The sequence below is a fragment of the Micromys minutus genome (genome assembly GCF_963924665.1).
Source record: "Micromys minutus genome assembly, chromosome: 14".
Lineage (NCBI taxonomy): Eukaryota > Metazoa > Chordata > Mammalia > Rodentia > Muridae > Micromys > Micromys minutus.
The window spans coordinates 33,984,435-34,006,859 of NC_137983.1; the positions used below are offsets into that span (position 1 = coordinate 33,984,435).

A 22,425-nucleotide genomic window follows, 5' to 3' on the forward strand; every position below is an offset into this window, starting at 1 on the left:
CATCATTACACCTCACCTGACGTAGAGTGTAGGTTGATGTCAAGGGGATACATGATTGGACAGTAGAGAGTGGGTGGGGAGAAAGTTTTTGTAAAGGAGAGAGAGGAGGGAGGAGGAGGAAGCAACATGGAGTCAGATGTTTCTCTCTGCGCATCTCTATATGGATACAGGATGTTATGAATATTTTATAAGGGATGGAATTTACAGGATAATCTGACTTATTTAGGAGGGCAAATTATATCATACTAATCTGATCAGAGTATTACATCAAACAAGCCAAATAAAAAATAAATAAATAATAAATAAATAAATAAATAAAATAAACAGCAACTTCATAGACAAAAAAAAGGAAAACAATCTTTTTATTTAGGCCATTCTAACCATCTCATACAAATCAACAACTTATAGTACAGCTATGTATATACACAAAGCATTACTAGAATGATCGAAATAAGATTTTGTTGTTGTTTTGTTGTTGTTTTTGTTTTTACAAGTTCTTTTTTCTCCTTTGAGATTATAATGAACATGGTCACACCATAAGTAAAGTCTGAAGTAGGACAGAAAACGCTCTGAAGGCTGGTTCGGTCACCTGTTATCATTAAAAATGGCTGACCCTAACAATATGTACAAAAATATAAAATATAAATAAAAAGTACAAATAAATTTTTCTTTTAAAGTATTTTTAAGAAAAAAATCAGGGCCTGGGAAGTTCTGGTTCTTCTTTCCTCCTGTGTTGCCGACTCATGTTGTGGTGTTGGTGGGGTGGTGGAGAGCGCATGTCATCTGTGGACGGCACTGCCTGCTGTGGGTGGGCGGGGCCTGCTTCTCTACTCGAAGGAGAGGACATTTAAATTCTGAGACCGGAAGTGGAGGGTGAATAGGTCACGGTGCGTAAGGTTAGCTTTTCCTCTTGCTGTCTGGTCATCCCCATCAGTCTTCTGCTTCTTGGTGTCAACGTCGTCATCCTCATCATCCTCAGCTATCCGCTTGCCCGTAGAAGCCCCAGCTTCCTCATCTTCATCTCCATCCTCTTCCTCGCCGTCACCTTCTTCCTCCTCCTCCTCTTCCTCCCCACCTTCCTCTTCTTCATCTACCTCATTGTCAGCCTCCTGTCCCCCAGTTCCCTCATTTTGAGCGTTCCCACTGGCAGGTGCATCTCTTCCATTGAGCGTTCCATTGGCAGTTGCCTCCTCCACGACTTCCTTCTTCTTCTTCTTCTTCTTCTTCTTCTTCAAGTCCTTGGCAGTGATCTCGGAGCTGGTGTCCACTGCCGAGTCTGATATGGCGGAGCACACTGATGGTCAGCTGCTGTGAGTAAGGGATTAGTCGAGAGTTCAAGGACTCTGGTGAGAGCTGCCAAAGTCCACGCTGGAGGAGACTTCCAGCGGTGGGTGGTGACGGTGGTTGCAACTGAGTGGGGCGCACGACCCAGGAACAATGCAAAGATGGCTTTTTGGAGCAGCCAGTGGGGTTGGATCAGAGTATTATGGTGGGTTCTTTGATGTGTCAACCTAAGTGAGTTCAAAAGAGGGTGTAGTGGCGGGACGCACAAAGCCCGCTGGGGAGTTGGGATGTCTGTGTGCAAGGCGGGACAACAAACTGCCAAGGGGAAGTGAGTGAAAACAGCACGCTGGGGTGGTCATGGACCACAGAGTCAAAACCGTTCAGGGCAGGTGGAGTGGACCTCGTGGTAGAGAAAGTGACTGACCCATGGCTCCCCACCGGAGTGGCTCCTGCAGAGTGAGGCCGCACAGGACCAGTAGCAGCAAATGAATTGTTAATATTTGCTGCAACAGCAGAGGACAGCAGGTTTGTATTCCAGAGGTGCTCTTTAAGGACCAACGAGCTCCTGAAGGATTTTGACCTAATAAAATGATTCCGAGAAAGTCCTTGGATTTGTCTTTCGCCAACTAGACAAGAGTTAATCTGTGATTGGCAACGGTTAACCTAAGCTAATACTCAATTTTAGGACTCTGTTGTTAAGCACTTTAATTTTGCACAGATACATTTGCTTTGACCAACCTTGCCTTTCCCCATTTTCTCCGTTACGGTCTACACGTACCTCCTCTCTGCCAGTCCTAGTCTTAGGAATTGGGAGTGTTTGCGTTTAGTCGGTGTTAAAATAAAATTAAATACTCCATGGTCACATTTTATTTCTCAGTTCCGTTCTAAGGTTTGTAATTTCCTTCAAATGAAAGTTTACTGTTAGAATTTGTGGATTGTCAGTGTTTCTTAGGGTATGTTTTAATATCAAGCTAGAGCTAATATAATGTCTTAATTGATAACGCCACAGACTATTGCTGCTTTTCGTTTTCCAAGGAACCCCCACATTGAGGGGACAACCATTGCTTCTCTCAATCACAGACATAATATTTAGGGTGGAACAAAACTTCCAGAAGGAAAGGCACAGTCCCAGGAATGGATGCCAGTTGCAACATCAGTGTAGTAACCTTGTGACCTTATGACCTCATTCAGACCCAGAACCTACACAGTCCACACACAACCCCATATTGAATCCTTCTTTTCTGTACTTGGCTCCCACCATGGCCGTGGTACTGGCTAGAGTACAAGAGAAGCAGGACTTTTTTTTTTAATTTAAAAACATTAGTATTCTTATGTGTGTACATACGTGTGTGTGTGTGTGTGCACTTGTGTGTGTGTGTGTGTGTGTGTGTGTGTGTGGAGAGACTCCAATATAGTAAGTGCATATATAGAGAGAGGGATACTCCAGTATATGTGTATGCATGTGTGTGTGTGTGTATGTTTGTGTATGTGTATGTGTGTGTATGTTTGTGTATGTGTGTGTGAGAGAGAAAGAGAACATGTGTGTGTATCAATAACCAAAGCAATTGAATACAAATAACCACATACAGATATTATCTTCTGCTGTTCAATCACCGTACCTAAACACACCTTCCGGTCCTGAAATTGTGGTAAAACAAACCTTCACTTCTAGCTGGAAACTTCACAAACTGTGTGCAAAGCGCCTTAGGAAATTCTAAACCAATAAATTTATTTCTATAAATACACACTGAAAAAGAAAGGAGATACACATTTACATATGGTTTTATGGATAATCACTACAGAATTATTTATGAGTCAAAATTACAAGCATAACATGTGTCCCATAATGTAAAAACTTCATGGGAATTAAAAATCTGGCTTTCAAGTAATGCTGAACAACATAAAAATGTTAATAAAGAATGATAAAATGAAATGTGTGACAAAAACTGAAGCAAGCAAGGATGAGATTTGTGTTTTATTTTGTTTTCTAATTTCCTAAACAAACCTTTCGAAGTCTGCCTGGGATCTGCTTGTTCCTATGTTTTAGGGGACATAAGATTTGTACTGTGACAAATCCCAGGTCGGCAACCAGAAGAGTCCCCAGGACAGTTCGGGGGACAAAGGCAGCTTCCCTGAGAAAGGGTCCCCGGGAGTTTCAGTTAAACTTAGGTGTGGAGAACTTTATCATTCACGTCGTCCTTTTCAAATCTGTTTCCTGCTCCAGACACCTACCGGGGCCTTTAGAACTGATTGTAAACTATCCTCTCTATTATAGGTGGGGAAAGGAAGGCTGAGAGTGGCCCTGGTGCTGATTGATTGCTGTTGATCCCCAACCCCCAGCACCCTTTCCACATGGGCCTTCCTCTAGAGAAGGAATGTAGGACTACATTCCTGTCTCCTGTATATCCTGCTCCAGGAGAACATGGCGGTGTTTGCGTTTAGCCTACACTAACAGAGCTGTTATGTGAGAGGTCAATCCTATAATCTCTAGTTAGGCCTAATGTGTGATAAGAGTGATCCCTGTCAGGCAGACTACCACCAGCCACAAACAAGTCTGCGCTGCCCTTACAAGATAAGATAAGGTGGGGGTAGGAAAGGCCCCACATACGGGTACTTTCTCCAGCGGCCAGGGCTATTATGAAGACATGCCAATTACCACCAAAAGCTGATCTTTGCTTCAGCTTGGATTCCCACACCAGGCAAGGCTTTTCCCCTTAGTTATCCTGTTATATCCGGTTGCTGACTGGGTCAGACAAACACCATGGGATAAGTGAGTCACTTGGGAATCCAGTAAGAAAGCAGACTGGGTTCAGTTCCGAAGGTTTGCTCTGAGTCAGCTTTTCTGACACACTCCGAGGTACTCCCACAACTTCCGGTCTAGAGGAAACTAGATCGCCACCACCTTGGGGAATGAGGAGCACGCCTTGCCTGATTTTCATTCTGGGGTTCCTTTTATATAGCAAAGGTATGAACCATCCTCATTTCTAGGTTACCCCAACAGCAGTCATTCTGGGTTACACGAAACTCCTCCCTGGTGGCTTGGCTCTACTTTGGTAATTCCCCGACAAGCTTCAACTTACTCCCCAGTAAAAGCAAAGCAGAATCTCTGGGGTGCCTCCTGATATGTATGTACACTGCATCCCAAATACCCAGGTGATCTTAGTATGCAGCCAAGGTTAAGGGCCCTTCCCTCAGAATAGGACCACAGAAGCCATCTTTGCGGCTCCAGTCTATGCTACCACTGCGTTTAAAGTCTGTACTTTCAACATTCACCCAAAGATTAACTGTCAGTTCCTCCCACTCGGCCTATTAACCTTGGCCAATCACCATCTCAGAAGACAGATGAATGAAAGTTACTTCAAGGAGACCTCTTGGGAGAAGAACCATAGAAGCCAGGGACTAGGGTTTTTCTTTGTTTCCTTTCATTTGGGGGGATTCACTCAAGAGTTTGCTTTTTACTACTTTATCTCATGAAGCTACTTGTAGACACTGACTGACTTTTGTGCGTTTTCTGTTTTGTGGTTTTGGTTTTGGTTTGTTTTTAGAACGTATCAGGAGGCTAGGATAAAACTCAACTAGTTTAGTAACTAAACAATCACAGTCCTTCATGGATACCCAGGCTTCTACTAACAGCCAGACCGTTTGAACAGAAAAGCCATTTAAAAATCATTTCCCCCCCTGTGCCTGGGATGTAACGTGAATAGATAAACATTAAAAAAATCATTTTCCCATAACATCGGTTCACTCAAGCAAACGAAATATCTAGAGCCATGTTATTTTAAAAGCAAAATTGAGAAGCTGAAGATATTAAAAATATACAGGGATGATCTTCATCACAGGGTCCTAAAAATATATGATTCATTCATTACTAGGAGTCTGTTTACAGGGGGAAATATTTTCCTTTCCTATAAGTCATTCCATGCATGGTAACATATTTTAAATATATCTTATTTGTTTAAAATCTTCTGGTTTTTAATTCCCTTGCAATTTCTATTTTTTTTAAATAATAAGATAACAGTATAGGTGGCTAGTACATGTATTTTTACTCAACAACAGCAATAAAAAAGGACATTTTCAGTAAAGTCTGCCTCACCTAAGCTGAAGAAAAAACCTGCCCACTCCTCACCAAACTGGGCCAAATTAAAGGTTAAGAGCCAATGTCTCATTTGGCCAATTCTTTGAGCATTTATTTATTCATGCATTTATGCATTTGTTTATTAGATTTGTTTATCTTTATTTTGTGTGCATGAGAATTTTTCCTGCATGGATATCTGTGTGCTACATTCTTGGTGCCCACAGAGGTTTGATAAGGGCATTGGATGCCCTGAAACCAGAGTTACAGACAGTTGTGAGCTGCTCTCTGGGTGCTGGGAATCAAATCTGGATCCTCTAGAAGAGAAGCTGGTCTTTGTAACCACTAAGGTGACTCTACCCCCTCATTGTGATGCCTAATTAGCTGAACTCTTTAGCTCTGATCCCGGCTCTCACCTAGAACACATTCAAGTAGTTATCCAGCCACTATTGTTGAACAAGTATTTATTGTATAACTACACAGAAGTCATGTCTCTTACCTTCAAGACTCCAGGAAGCCAAAGGGAGAAACCAGTATACACACAAAAAGGCCGTGTGGAGCTGAAGTGAAGAACTTGGGCCCAGAGAAATGGGAACTCGGCTCTTAACAATTTCTTAGCAGCATGAGCCTAAGTTATTTAACCTCCTTTCCACATCTCTGACATCTGGATAACAATGGTGTGTGTATCAGACTAAAGGGAATCTTCCATGTAAAGTCATTAAGCCAAGTATCAGATATACACTAAGCAGGCCAGGAATGTGAAGCTGTATGCGTGTGTGTGTGTGTGTGTGTGTGTGTGTGTGTGTGTGTGTGTGTCTTAGTGTTAGCAGGGCAAGGAGTGATCCATGCGGCCCCCAAGCAGAAGCAGTACTGTTTGGGGCCTTTATAAACACAGCTCATACTGTGCTTAAGACAGTGGGAAAACCCTGCTACTTAAGGTTGGAGTCTCCCATGTCAGGATAGCTCCCTTGAGCTCAGTGTAAGATGAAGAATTCTGTTTCCCAGCAAGGCTTTCTCTTTCTACCCTATCTGGGGAGCCTGACATGCACACACACACACACACACACACACACACACACTACCTGAGGAATGTCACATAATCCTTGGTAAAATTACAGGTTCAACTTCCTAGAATGCCTCTCCATGTAAATGAGGTATTTTCAGAACCTGGGTTTCCACTTTTCAGGGTTCTTATAGTCCTTGTCCACTTGAATAAAGAACACAAGCTGTTTCGTTGACTTTTGTCTAAGAGAAATATTTTTCTGAAGAGTTAACACACGGGAGAGCTGTCACACTGAAATCTTCAGGGACACCCTTCCCCAACCCCCACTCTGAACTTGACTTCATCCTTCCCCAACTGGTATGCTTCCGGCCAGACACCCCACCAGAAGAAGAAGACTGTTGAACTCGGCTCAGCTTCATCCTTCTGGAATTAGTGCACAGCAGTGCCTGGATATCCCAAGGGAGGAGGCAAAAAACCAGAACCATGTAAGACAACGAGGCAAGTAAAGCAGGGGGTGTATCTTGAGTTACTCTGAAGCCACAGAATATTCAATTTAGGGAAGACACCAAGACCTGAAATAGGAAAGGACTGTCATTAGCCTTAGAATACGATCAATAATTAACACTAGTTTGTCCCAGCTATCTTTGGGTCCTAATAGCACATATCTGTGTATATGGGTCCCATCTCAGTGTTACTGTCAAATCTAACAACAAATAGCAAAGCAAGCAAATACACTAGAGATGGTACACAGGCAGTATTCTCCGAGAAGTGTGCCAGGCAGTCCCGTGTTGGCCACCTCAGGGGCTATTAGATCCCTGCAGTTGAGCTTGGTTCCTCCTTGGCACTTCACCACCCTCCTCACCCCCATTCTGAGTTGACACACAAAAAAATAAACATACCTTCCATTTACAGAACATGGGCACAGCTGGTAAAAAGTGGCTCGGAGAATGTCGAGGGAATCGGATAAGGAAATGTCAAGAAAGTCCCACAGGCAGAAATGACAAAGGACCCGGTGATAAGGACATGACCTGGGATGGAAGGCAGAAGGGCAGTAGGGAGAAAAGGAGCGCTGTGAAGGCCAATGTCACTTGTCAACATCTGCAAAGAAAGCAGATCCCAAGCATTTGCTCCAGTGGATTGTCGGAGGTGGGAAGCACCGCCCTGAGTCTGGGCCACACCTCTGGTGGCCCACATAAATGAACATGGGAGATGGAAGAGTTTGGTTTTCCCTGCTTGTCCTCACTTCTCCTGCCAAGTTCATGCATCCTGTTTCCAAGCCACTACTTCACCAACATTAGAACCTATTTCTTTGGGATTCAAGTGTAGACTGAATTCCAGGAGCTCTCTAGGATTTTCAGGAACTCTAGTACCATACTGGGACTGCTGAGACATCCAGTCTTATGGACTGAACAACCACAAAACTCTTGGTGTTTCTATAGTTGAACTACAGCCTGAAACAAAATCCTACCTTCACAACATACACATACATATACACACTCACATCCATACACATTCATATACACATGAACATCTGCATACATATACTCACACTCATATACACATACATACTCACATTCATATACACATTCATATACATATACATACACACATTCATATATACATACATATACACATACACACATACATACATTCACATACACATGAAAATTCACATACATATGAACACATATACACATACATTCACATACACATGAGCATTCATATATACTCACACTTATGCACACATACATACACACATACATTCACATGCACATACACATTTACATACATATACACTCACACACACTCTCGCACACACATACACATATACTCACATTCACATGCACATAGACATAAACATTCACATAAATATATACATACACACAAATACATACATCTTCATTCCATCGGTTCTGTTTCTTTAATGCTGACTAACACAAGTCCCTTCTCCACTTGTTTCATGAGGACAGGTCAAAGAGTAGAAGAGGCAGTAGCCTTAAAAAGTAAAGATGGTGAACACTGAGTCGGAACAGTGATCTATGGCTGATGGGAACATTAATCACATGGCTAATGAAGTCAGTGCCACGCGTGAACATCACACTGTGGCTTTGGAGGAGTGTGCACTGTGTGGGTCACGGTAGGATTTAGGGTTCTGGAAATCAGAAGAGTAGTCATTTTCTTCTCCCTGCTGCAGAATTACACACCCAGTGACCTGTGGTAACTATGGCCCAGGTCTGTGGCATGGCTTTGGTTATCTGTCACCCTCTGAGACTTGAGCTTTGTCCTCTGTGTAGACACACCTAACCACCGTCCACGTCTCCCAATGTGCCTGATTTTTCAATTCCCACTCACCCACAACATCCCTTCTTAACTTCTTTTTCCTTCTGGTAATTCTCACTTTCTCCACCCAGTGAAATGTTTTGCATGTTTGTATGTACATGATGTATGTACATATGTGTGTGTGTGTGTGTGTGTGTGTGTTCACGCATGCGTGTGTTGCTCCTAGATTTGGTAGAAATGGACAAGAGGTATTTTCAGTGGATCCTTTCTTTATTTACTAAAGCAAGGGTTTCTAGCTGAGCCCAGAGTTTATGGATTCTGGAAAGTCCAGCTAGTCAACTTGCCAGGGAATCTCCTCTTTCCACATACCAAATGCTGGGACAGATAGGTGGGTCACTCTCCTGTTGCATTTTCCTTCTCTAGGAGACAACCATCTAACCAGGGTCCTCTAGTTCAGTACATTCCGTACCCCAAGCCCTCTCCTTGTCCCCACAGCTGCAAATCTCTTTTTTCCTTTTCTCTTTCCCCCTCCGACCTGGAAGTCCCATCTACTCCTTGCCCGATGATTGTACTCTGAAATCTTTATTCATTAGGGGAAGATCCTTGCCACACTCTCCCACCACACGCCATCATGTGGTGCTGGGATCTGGACTCCAGTTCTCGTATTTTTAACAAACATTTCATCTATGGATCCATCTTCCCAGTCCCGCAGTGAAACGTTAACACTACAAATATTTCAAACATTTACTATGGCCCTTCAGAAGGCCATAGGTCATCATGATATCTAAACTTGGTTTTCTCTGCAGAAACCATATTTGTCTGCTCTCAGACATCACCCACATTGAGAATGCACATGTCTAAGTCCCTTACTGCTTATATGCATCAGACTCTATTTTTCAAGCATAAACTTTGATAGCTATACCTCATTTTCTCTGTTAAAATGAAATCCATAAAACTCATGCTTTACTTATTCATGCAATAACATTTAAAAACTACTGCCTGTGATCATGTGTGTATGTGTGTGTGTGTGTGTGTGTGTGTGTTTTACATACAACCCCACTAAATCCTCACATGTTCTATATGACAATTTCTTTGCTTTGCAGATCAGAACACTAGAGTTCATATGTCTCAGTCTTTGACCCAATATTATCCTGATGGTCAATGTCAGAGCCCAGAAAAAAAAGCAGCCTTATCAGACACCAAGGGCACAGGCCTGGTGTCAATCAATCATTGCTGCTGTGACAAAATATTATTCAGTCCACAGTTCCTTTATTTCTTGCAGTGTGAAACTGAGCTCCACAGGAGCAGGGTGGTATGGTGTAGCAATGTTCTCGCCTCAGGATGGTTTGACACAGAGACAAAATAAGAGAAAGTGGCTGTAGACATGGATATTCCTTTCAATACAGCCCACCCACGCAGTGACCCACTTATTCCAATCAGGCCTCATGTCCTAATTTTCACCATCTCTCAACCATGCCGTCTAATTATGAAGCCGTCAGTGTATTAATCTATTGTTTAGTCAGAACCTTTCTGATCCAAACATTTCCCCAAATGCTGACTGGACTGGACCAACTCATCAGGACAAGAGATTTTGGAGACATTTCTATCCAAAGCACAAGAGGTCTTATGCAGAGCTGTATATTGGCAGGGCAAAAGAGATGATGCCTTCCTCATTCCACCTCACTGAGGCATGCGTAGACTCTTAGGCATAGTTCTCAATTTCCCCTAGTGCTGCAAAACCTTTCATACAGTTCCTCAGGTAGTGATGACTCTCAACCATAAAATTATTCTTATTGCTACTTCATAACTGCAGTTTGCTACTGTTATGAATCCTGATATAAATACTTTCAGAGATAGAAGTTTGCTAGAAGGGGTCGCAAGCTACAGGTTGAGAACCGCAGTTAGCTTAGAGGTTTAAGACAGAGCCCACTTAAAATTAGTAATAAAGAAAGATTAACGTATGAACCCATTGGCATTTGTATATGTGTGTGTGTGGGGGGGGTGGATGTGTGTGTGTGTGTGTGTGTGTTATCTTCCCTGTGCTAAGGTAGCATGAAATACGGAGATTGGTAGACATGACATTTATTCAGCAACCAGAGTATCTGTGCACTGGTCAGTCAGAATAGACCAAGTACTGAGATGGGAGCAGTGTTCTGGTGGCAACTAGTGGGCTCAGCCTGAGTTGTCCTGCTGAGTGTCCTGAAGGCGTGGTTAGAGTTGTAAGACATGGACAGGCCTCAGTGCAGCAGTTAGTCACCTACAAGTGTTGGTATACATTTGTTTCTATAGCAACATGGGAGGTATTTCTAATGTAGACCATGACAGGTTGCTCCAGAGAGGGAAGATAAAACCCATTGAAAATGAAGGGAAATCCTGAAGTCCCCATCCTGCACTGGTCCAGAGGACCAGGAAAAACAGAAGACAGACAAGAAAGTGAGGACAGAAGTCAGAATATTCATTTCCATTGTTCCCATTTTCCCTAATCTTGTCAGAGAAGAGAATACTTGAAAATATCTAAGACTAGAAGACGGAGAGAGATTGTTCTTGCTTTCCCTGCCTTAGCTTTTGGTACTTCCAAGATGGCACAGAGGCAGTGGTTAGGGGAGCACTGAACAGAGATGTTCAAACAGCTTTGAGGGAGTGCCACTGCCTCCATGAGGCACACGGTGGCCCCAGGTGACCTAAAGCCAATAGATAATCAGAGATGATGAAGCAGAGGAAGGCACCAACTCCTAAGACAAGGAGCACATATTTACAGCCCTAGGTTGAAGATGGAATACTTTGTTAGAATAAGCAAGAGAAGCTCAACATAGTAAGGAAGCAAAGGCTGTTTGGTTAAAGCTCAGTGTACCCAGAGATTCAGTCAGAACCACTTGGATTTTTGTCACAGACTCTAAGGCAAGAAAAGAATCCAAAATCCTCTACTGTGGGAATATGGAAGGCCTGTGTCTTCTCTGATTAGGGGAAGTTGCCCTAGAAAGCTGGTGGTAAACCAACTGGGGGAGAAAAGGCATCAGTGATGGTTAATTAGTGCTAATTATCAACTTAACAAAATGGAGAATCACCTAGGAGATGGGCCTCTGAACATGTATGTGAAGATTATCATGATTATGAGTGGCTATTATATGAAGACTCACCTTATTGTGAGTGGTACCACTCTATGAGCAGGGGATCCTAGACTGTGAACTGGAGAAAGAGAGCTGAGCACTTAGCATGTGTGTTTCTACTCACCTTTGTTTCTTGGCCATGGGGGAAAACCCACTGGTACCCAAGCATTTGTGACTTCCCTTCTCACACTGTACTTGAGCTGTGCTAAAGTCTAAACCCTTGATCTTTTATTATGATAATAGGAAAAGAAACCAAGACAACATCATCATGTAGTTGGTCAGAGAGCAAAGCTTGCTTACTCTGATTGATACCAAATCAGAAGTGAGAATAAAACTAGGCTAGCTGTCAGTTTCTAGTCAAGTCCAGCCCACTAGGACTGGCTGTTCTCAAGTTATGGTTTGGCTTTCAAGGTTGTTTGGGATGAAAAACTGTGGTGGTCAGCATGCTGCCCTCTCCTGTGTCATCTCCCACTGGCTGTGGGCCTGTGCTCTGCTTTTAGATGTGGCAACCCAAAAGACCACACAGGAGCAAATCACTTGGCCACAAATTTGGATGGCAATCAACCCAGCCTCTTTCCCCAGCAGAGATGGCGACAATCTAGTGAATCTGTACAGATCAGGGAGCAACCCCTTGAGCTAACACTGGCTGTAGAGTGGGAAGATGACCTTCCAGAATGGGAAGCAACAAGAGCTGGAGAAGTGTCAGGGAGTCAGTATGTGAGCAATTACCCTACATGGCACCCGTTCATGGATCCTGCTTCCTGCTTGCCTCATTAGCTCAAAGGAAAGATTTTATTTCAAATTGAGTTATATACTTCCCATTTTTCCTCACGTAATACTAAGTATTATTGGATGGTTTGCTTAGCATAAAGGAGGTGATCTTGTCTCGTGTTATGGCCCTTGCAGAGTTCCTGAAACCACAAAACACAGGTTGTCATCAGACAATAACATGGCTAGTTTTCCTGATCCAATGAAATTCCCAATATCCAGTAGCTTTGTTTTACAAAACAACAGCACGTGGAGTTTAGCCAAAATAAAGCAACACAAAATGAAACAAACAAACAAGCCAAGAAAATCCCAAAACTAACTTTACTTCTAAGAACCATCTGAGTAACTAGAATTACTTAAAATAAAATAAGAGGACATTTTTACATTCTCCTTTTCATTTAGAAAAGCTGCTGGTATGCTCACGCACATCTGCGTACTCACACAAACATGCATGTATTAATTAGCACACATACCTACATGGGCACACACACTACACACATACATGAGAACATACAATAAACAGTCACACATAGGAGCACACACACAACACATATACATGAACACAAACATACACTACATGATCACATACAACAGACATGAACATATGTGAGCACATATAACACATACGATCATGCATATCAATATACATACATGAGCACGTACCCCATGAGGATGCATACATACCTTCGTACACAGTGACCAGTCCCTCCCATTGTTTTCCTCAGTCTGAAATAAAGAGCTGAAGAGCATGCGATGCTGAACTGTGACAGTACAATTGCTTTTTAACGATGTTCCCTTCTCCTTCTCCTGTTGACTCTGGAAGAGGGGCATTTTAGATCTCATAGAGATGCATCTGAATTCTCCTTCAAGATCGAATGGCAGTGAAATGAAATCAAATGTGGTTTCTTTTATGGAGAGTAGGCAGAGGCAGGTGAGAAGCCACAGTATTAGCCTGTCAAGGAGCAAATGAATCAATATATCAGTTGAGCGCAAGGAGTTGCATGCTTTTCTCTGTTTGTCAATAGGAGGAGGCTGGCATGGCTCTCTGAGATCAAAGGAATTGGTAGTCAGCTTTTGTGACCTGTTTCAAATCTTTTCAGCCACTATCCATTTTGAAGCCTCCATGTGATGACACTTCTGGAAGGAGACACTCCTGTTTTCTGCTCCAAAGCTTTGTTCCCAAAACACTCTGCTTGGTGAAGCTGAAATAGAGACCACAGCGATTGGTAACACAAGGAATTGTGAGGTTCCCTGAAACATTTGCCTTTAATTAATGAGTCAAATACCACATCACTCTAATCTAGGCCATTCAAGTGCCTCCCCCCCCCCCCAGAGTGAAGCCAGTCATGTATAGAAAAGCAAAAGGTTGGAAGATCTTGTGAGCAAAGTTGTTAAAGTCTAGACAGAGCTGTCTGCCAGGTTATATCTGTCTTTGAGGGTAAAGATATAAAATTCTATTGGCATAACCATAAAATTTTGATTCCTTTCAACTCAAATTACCTCATGCACTCCACTGGTATTTAGTCAAAGACAGACTCGAGATCTGTCTTGTGCTGTCAGATTTTCTACTCTCTCTTATGCCGTAAATCTGGTGACAGAAGAAACCATATGCTTCACTGTGAGTGACCATTTCAATGCTGGTCATAAGTACACATCTGCTGAGAAATGGGGAGGACTTTCAACTACACAACAAAGACCCACAGGCAGTCCGAGAGCTCAGGTAGAGGCCAGTACTCTTGCCCCATGGTATTGTTTTGAATCCTCCATTCAGAACTTCGGGTCCTTCGTTTGTCCCCTTCCCCAGCTCTCATATTCTGGAGACACAGTGTTTGGCTGCCAGGAGTGAGCCAAGGGTGAGTGTTTCTGACTTAGCCTGGGATATCTTTGGTTTTAGGTTTCTTTTGGCTTATGGAAACACTGGAGTGACATTATTGGAGAAGAAGCCAGGGTACGGTCTGTTTTATAGCACACAGCAGGCATAGCAACTGGGAGAGATGCCAAATGGCCAGAGCCAGAGGACTTCTTTTTGAGAACACAAGAGACCGCCACATTGCTTATCTGTGCACATCAACATGATGTCTGTGCACTGAATAGCTCTCCCCCATTTATCTGTCAGAATGCAATTTTTGTCTCTGTTTATCCTTTCTTGGTTTGGGTAAAAACTTACCCTCACAAATCAGGGGAAAAAAATTAGCCTTGCCCTAAACACATGACACCCCGTCTTTATTCTCTTCCAGCATTCCCGTTCTTTCCTCTGCCCACCACTCTCTGCTTGCCAGATAACCCGTTATGGGAGCGAAAGCTAAACATGGACAAATAAATCACCCTGAAAGCTGGGGCTTCCCAAGGGTAACATCAGTGATGATAATCAGTCAAGCAGAAATGGTAGCATTCATTTTTCACATCGTTTTGAGGTCCCTTGTTAGTACAATTTTTCCTTTATTTTTTTTTTCCAGAAAATGCACAATGCCCTACATTATAGGCGACAGTCTATACAAATAGCAGTTAGCCTGTCTGAAACGCTGCTTGGGCCCTGTAGTTCACACAAACATCCCTTAAAGGAAGGCTCACAAGGTCCTTGGAGCATTAAAAGATCAACCCCTTAGCTCTCCCATCTCCAGGGGCATGATTAACTGAGCTCTCTGTGATAGCCTGACTCAGAGGAGACTGTTCAGCAGGGGAGAAACCCTTTTGTCTGGGTTCCTGAGCCTGAAAAGAGTATTAGATCCAGGTCAATCTGACTCTGTGAACCAAGATTCTACAGCAGGAGGCACCATATCATTTTCCAGTCTCCTCTTTCTTAGTGTCATCTGGTGTATTCTCTTCGGTATTCTTTTTCTCTTCCTTCCTTTCTTCCTTCCCTCCCTCCCTCCCTCCCTCCCTCCCTTCCTCCCCCTCCCTTCTTTCTTTATTTTATTCTCTCTCTTTTGTCCCCTTTTTTCTTTATTTTATTTTATTTATTATTTTATTTATCCATATCCTTAGTTCTTAACTGGATTTTTGCCTACTGAATGTACTTTTGGTGGAGAGACATTAAAGACTCTCACTCTGCTATTATATCAAGCTGGTTCTTCTCATGGTTCTGTTAGTTTTGGCTCATTGATTTGACAGCCACACATGTTGGTGATTGTTATAGTCTGCAGAAGAATCAAGCCCATCACCATGACATAATAACACCTTTTATTCACGGTGTCTATCTTATTCTGGGCTTCGTTGCTGTAAAGAGACACCATGACCAAGGCAACTCTTATAAGAGTTCATTGGAACTGGCTTACAGTTTCAGAGATTGAGTCCATTATCATCATGGCAGGAAGCATAGCAGCCTACAGGCAGACACTGTGCTGGAGAAGGAGCTAAGAATTCTACATCTTGATTGGAAGGCATCCAGAAGGAGAATGTTATCTGCAGATAGCCAAGAGACTCTCTAACATACTGGGTGGAGCTTAAGCATAGGAGATTCAATGGCCACTCTTTCAATGACACACTTCCTCCAAATGGCCATACATCTTAATTGTGCCACCCACCATAAGCCAAGCACTCAAATACTTGAGTCCATGGGGGTCCGACCTATTCAAACCACCACAGTGATTTCCCCTTGTTTGAAAGTTTGTACTCTCTAAAGTTAATATAGCTCCCTTTCTATCTTCTTGTTAACATTGGCATATTGTTATATGTTTCACTTATTCTACAGATGCATTTTTGTCTTCCTTCTATTTGAATATCTATTCAGGAATGTTTGTATGTGTGTGAACACACATGTGTCTTTAGGTGCCCCCTTATATGAACACACATCTGGAAGTCTAAGGTTAATCTGGATATATATATATATATATATATATATATATATATATATATATATATATATATATTAGGCGGGGTCTTTCAGTCTAACCCAGAGTTTGCAGACATAGCTATCTCCCCACTAGCCTGCTTCTTTCAGAGATCTTCTGTCTCTATCTTCTGAGGCTGGAATTATAGGCAAGCAACCATGTCTACCTAGCATTACATGAGTTTTAGGTACCTAATTCTGGTCTTTGGCTTAGATAGAAAGCATGTTAACTGTTGAGCCACCTTCCCACTGGATAGAAGCAACTATCTATGTCCACTCTATCCAACAATAGTGGAATATTTATTGTTCTTAGCTCCTAAACTGCATTTACCAAAACAGTATTTGGGGCCATAAAACTTATTTCAGAAAGTTTGAGTCAACGGAAAGAATTGAGGATATACTTGAGTCAGACAAGAGTTTAAACATCACATTCCTAAAATAATTCCTAGAAGAAATGTGAAAACAACTTCTGAAACATATTGGACTAACAAAAATATAACTTACCGTGTGTGACATATGGAAAAACCAACTTAGAAAACGCACAGAAGCAGGTACATATTTTTAAAAAGGAGATGCAAAGCCAATCACTTAGACAGTTACCTCTGGAAACCTGAAAAAGGGAGCAAATTAAATCCAAAGTAGTAGAAGAAAAAAAATAGAATAGCAATCAGTAAATAAAAAATTTAAAGAAACAATAGAAGAAAAGTCAATGGAACAAAGCCATAATTAATTTTTTAAATGGGCCATAAAACTCAGCAGGTACATCTCTGAAGAAATACCACTGGAAAGACTCAGAAAGATGCCCCTCAATATGGACCACCAGAAATGCATGTCAACAGTGAGAAATACCCCATAACTATTTAAATAAACAGACTTTCCAAACAGGGAAAACACTAAATCCTGGCAAGGGAATGGAGCCCTCATTTTCTACTGGTCAGAATGAGAAATCTATAGCCCTTTCAGAAGCCAACGTGATACTCTTACTGTGTAATCAAGCCAAAATCCTTAGCGTTGACTCAAAGATGTTGGAAACCTACATCTACCCTAGAACATACATACACACCAGTGTTATGACAGCTTTATTTATAATTGCAAATCTCTGAAGTAACCACCATGACTTTCAGTGAATCGATGGGTAAAGAAACTATCGTTCATCTAGAAAATTAAGAACTAAAAGCAATGAGCTATCATGCTATAAAAAGACACGGAGGACAATTAAACATCTACTACTAAGTGAGTCCGAAGAGACCATCTGCTGCGTGACTCAACTGCATGGTACTCTGGAGTAGGTAAAGCTATGACGACAGTAAAATGACTCATGGTTGCCAAGTCACAGAGGATAGAAAAAAGAACAGCAGAGCACAGCAGATTCCAAGACAGTGACATACTATGAAGAACGTCATTGTTCATTGATTTGTCTGAACCTGAAGAATGTCCAGCATCAAGACCAAGCCAGCATGTCAGCTGTGGACTTCAGGTGATACTGTGACATCAGCATAGCTGTGTCAGCCACATACATGCTCACTGTGGTGGGAGATGGCGGTGATGTAGAAGATTGTATGTTGTAGGGAGCCGTTTGTGCTGCACACAAACATGGTGCCGGCTTCCCGCCGAGAACTCAGCAAACAGAGCTGTTGCCCAGCCAAGAGACTTAATGCGCATGCACCACATAAGTCACAGCCCACTCTTGGGGCACATGATTGAGCTACAGGAGGATGCACCAATCAGGTAGCAAGACAAGTCTCTGAGGCATATATAGCAATGCATTTTCTCCCCCACGTGAGGAGAAGAGGAAGACAGTGGGGAGATTGCGGGAGACCCCACGTGGAGGGATGGCGGAGAGGCACCACGTGGAGAGGGACTTGATAGGAGAGATTGCAGGAGGTCCCGCGTGAACAGAGACTGGACAGAAAGATCGCTCGTGGGGGACTGCGCGTGAGAGGTCGTCTAGACAGTAGAACTCGGTAGGGAGCCCCCGGCCCAGAGAGAATTTTCCTGCTCAAGAAGCCCGTGCTCAAAGTGCTGTTCAATAAAGATTATCCGCAGAAGAAGCTGTTTGTTTTGTTGCACGCCTGTTCCTAGCGGCAGGAAGCGTGGGCGCGTGACAGTATGTAGAAGGGTGACTGAGAGATCTTCTTAGCTTTCATTATTTCTATGAACTTAATCATGCTTAACAATACAACCACGCCTTATTTTATAAAGAAAAATCAAAATCTTCATTTCTCAAATGAAAAAAATGAATCATTTAATTTGACCAGAAATTATCATCTCTATGTTAATTTTTTTTGATGTTTGGTAACACACACATAAAATTTAGCACTTCAGATATTTTTTTAAAAACTTTTTATTGGTTATTTCGTTTATTTCCCTTTCAAATGTCATCGCCCTTCACAGTTTCCCCTCTGAAACCCTCCCATCTTAGCCCCCTTCCCCTACCTCCACAAGGGTGCTTTATCTTCAATAATCTCAATAGTCTTGACTCTCTAGGCATATTAAACTGTGAGATGTCATACAGCCAAAGCACAAATCACATACTTCAAACATGCAGTGGTACAGAGCAAACATCCCCATTCCTAAAGGAACAAACAGAAGGACCACAAATAAAGATGGACACCAAAGCAAGACCCAACTCCATCAACGCAACAGCAAATCCTGAAGCTCCAGATCCAGCCTCCAAGACTGAATTCCTATCAGCATGGCCACTAAACTCTGTGGACAGCATTTTAGGTCTTTTCTAGCCCCTAGCTCCAACTTCAATTATTTAACTCCCAGGAAACAATTCTAAGGGTCTGAGAATCATATAAATGAGTTTCTCACAGTGATGACTCCACTTCTTGCTACCAATGTTATGTATTAGACACTTTTCATGTCACTGTTACAAAATACCTGACAGAGTAACTTCAGGTGTAAAAAGGTTATCTTCTCATCTTTTCAGAGCATGTAAGTCAGTATGTATGGAAGGATGAGCTTTTGGCATAGCATGTCTGCACTGTGGCAGAGCCTACAGTGCCTTCGATTCTTCCAAGTCTGTATTTAGGAGTAGAACCGCAGGGCCATCTTATCTACCAAAGTGGCTACACAATTTTACATTCTTACTAATAACACAGAGGGTTTTCCAGTTGACTTACACCCCTGACAATACTAGTTACTTTCTGTTTTCTTTTTTAATAGTAGCTATCTTAATGGGTATCAGGTGTATTTTGTATAGATCTTTGCTCTGTGCTTGCTTTTTATTTGCAATATTAATTTGCATATTTATCCCCTTTGGAGAACTGCCAACTCAAAGTCCTTTGCCCATATCTTAATTGGGTTATTTTCTGAGGTGTTGGGCTCTGGATGCTTCACTTACTTTTGGTAAATTTATATATCAAATCCCTCTAAGAAAATAGATTAAGGCAGCTCTGCTCTTGTTCAGTTCTGTACTTGTGTGCTCGGTGTGGCATTACCACTAAGATCTTTCCAAAGGCTTCAGATGTCAACAGCTCTACTCTTTCCTGTCTGTACCTTACTCTCACCAGAGGAAACCCTGTGGGCCACCTCCATAGAAGCCTTCGGTCTCCTGGAACTGAGAAGGATTGCAAACTAGTAGACTAGACAACCCCTACACTGTCTTCTGGCTAATAGACAATGCTCACGTGAATGTGCACTTTACCTGCACAAGGAAGACATATTTCAAGTGTAAGGAACTTTTATCAGTCTCCAGAAAGCATGCCCTGATGTCATCCTCTCCCCCCACACACACACAATGTGAACACTCTCTGGTTTAACATGGAATTTCAAGATTCTTCTAAAGCACTGTAAAAACTTTTAAAATTCTTGTAGCTGAACATTGTGGTAAATCGAGATGCTCAAATCATGCCGTTTGCTAGACAGCATTGTGGTAAGTCTATTGGTAAAATAAATAAATAAATAAATAATAAATTAATAAATTAATAAATAGCTGGTAGAACTGTTCCTATATGGAACATGCTAAGTGGAACACTTTCTATGGTTTATTCTCTCTTGTATCTAGAAACTTCACAGTACTATGACCTCAATCTCCATACACACCTATGAAGAGCTAGTGTCCAGTTTTTCATTTCCAAGCTCTAAGCTTGCCTTGCGATTTGCTTTTATCTGGACGGTGGGGTACAAACGGCATTGACAGAGCTGTGAGCATCGGCTGCACTGCTGCTCTCGTTCTTGGAATCCTGTTCAGCCAGAATGAAAACCCAGCCTGGGCTAGCTGGCTGCCAACGAGGAACACGTGTTTTCATTATCTCGTGGTAATGACAGCCAGCCAAAGTACCTGCCTTTGAAGCCATTCCAGAATCCAGTCCACAGCCATCCCTTGACTCACGACATGAGCCAGCATCATGAACATTCAAAGAACTACCCAGTAGACTATGCAGTCGTGAGGAAGTAATCATTGCTTTAGGTTGCCGATATCTGGGGAGGTGTGTTACATAGTGATACTAAAATCATCACTGACTTCTCAAAACAAAACGAAAACCTGGCAGAGAAGAGACAGTAGTTTGAGGACCAATTGGACCTTGCACAATAGGAATCCTTCTTTCAATGCTTTATTCTTAAACAAGCACTTGATGTCATTATCAAAAAGTCAACAGGGTCCTGTGAGTTAAGAATATTTGCATAAACCACAAAAGAGGCTAGAAAGAATGTCTCCTTTCATAATACCCAGAGACGAGTATAAACAAGTGTTTGCATTCAAGAAAGAAATACTTCCTTTAGGGCTTCGATCTCCTTACCCACGTGCCACGCTGATATATGGCATCCATAAGTTCTACACATGGTATTTCAAGGAAACGTGGGAAATCATTTCAGTAGCAAATGCGTGTTTCTATTTGCCTTTAAGTTAGACCTATGTACAAAAATCAAAGGTAACCAGTAACAGCCTTATCTAAAGCTATTTCCTAGTCAGAAAGCAGAGGGCTTCAGTTGATGGAGAGATCTGTATCCCTTCAAGTGTGTTATCTTTGCAAAGATGAGAACAATGTTACCCTTTGCAGAGCCATGAGGCGTAGCCACTTTTATGCAGTCCCATATGAGACCATTCCAAGGGTTCATTATAACCAACGATCCCTCATGCTTGAGAGCTGCCATAGTTAAGTTTTGACTCTAATTTTCCCAAAGGCTAAGTAGCTTTTCTTTTGAGAAGTGTAAGTAAGAAGGATCATGAGAGTAATTTATGCAAATATATGCAACATGAATCAGGCTGTTTCTGCCAGATATCACAGTCTCTGGGGAGATTTAGTGCTTTCTACTGCAAAAGCTCCTCGGCACGATGACAGGGTATCCTGGCCACCATTTGGGCGTTATGACCACAATTTGTTTATTTATCTTTTAAAAATAGTGAAAACATAGACAATTCATTTCTGACCTTCAAGTTCAGCAAATGATGTGCAAGCAGAACTTCAGTGGTGGCTGTCAGCTAGCCAAGATTGCTAAAAGCTCGGATCCCCATAGCTGAGATGTAAGAGACTATAAGGGTTGTGAGAGAGGTCACGTCAACATGTATCATAAGATAGAGATACGGCAGTATGGATACTTTGGGGTGGCAGGGGTCGACTTCATAGACTCAATTCCATCTGAAGAAATTACCAGAGACAAATGATAATGACCTGAGGCACAAGTGCAGGAATTGTGTGTACACCGGACACGTATGCTCTCAATTTAGGTAGAAGAGGAAAGAAATTTAGTGGTAGCTAAGTGTCATGAGGGAACAGGAACAGAGAGACGTTTGGAGGTGGGTGAGGGGCTGTGATTATTCAGAGCAGCAACTGGGGACAGATGATTGAAGCCACTAGAGAGAAAGGGACAACACAGACAGAAGAGATGGGATTAAGAATGTGCCTATGATATCACAGGCTTAAAAAGGCACAGCTCTGAGTGTTAAATATGTAACGTTATCTCTTCGGCTACATTGAAAACTAATTTAGCCTTTCAGACTCCTTTCAGTTGCTTATCTCTTTTTCCTTGTAGTTTTAAGTAGGATTAAGTCAGGATTTAAACTTAGACAATTGAATATTACAAACCATTCTCTCTCTCTTTTTCTTCTTCCCAGAAAGGCCTAGGTTTCCTA

General features: G+C 42.2%; 1 protein-coding gene across 1 annotated transcript; it reads right to left on the reverse strand.

Annotated features, from left to right (window-relative positions):
* Positions 1–827: 827 nt before the first annotated feature.
* Positions 828–7,227, reverse strand: LOC308429905 (uncharacterized protein; the record flags this gene model as incomplete). The annotated part of the gene is made up of 2 exons (XM_080928946.1): positions 828–1,276; positions 7,107–7,227. 2 exons carry the CDS (start codon positions 7,225–7,227, stop codon positions 828–830), a joined length of 570 nt encoding a protein of 189 aa, XP_080785072.1.
* Positions 7,228–22,425: the final 15,198 nt, after the last annotated feature.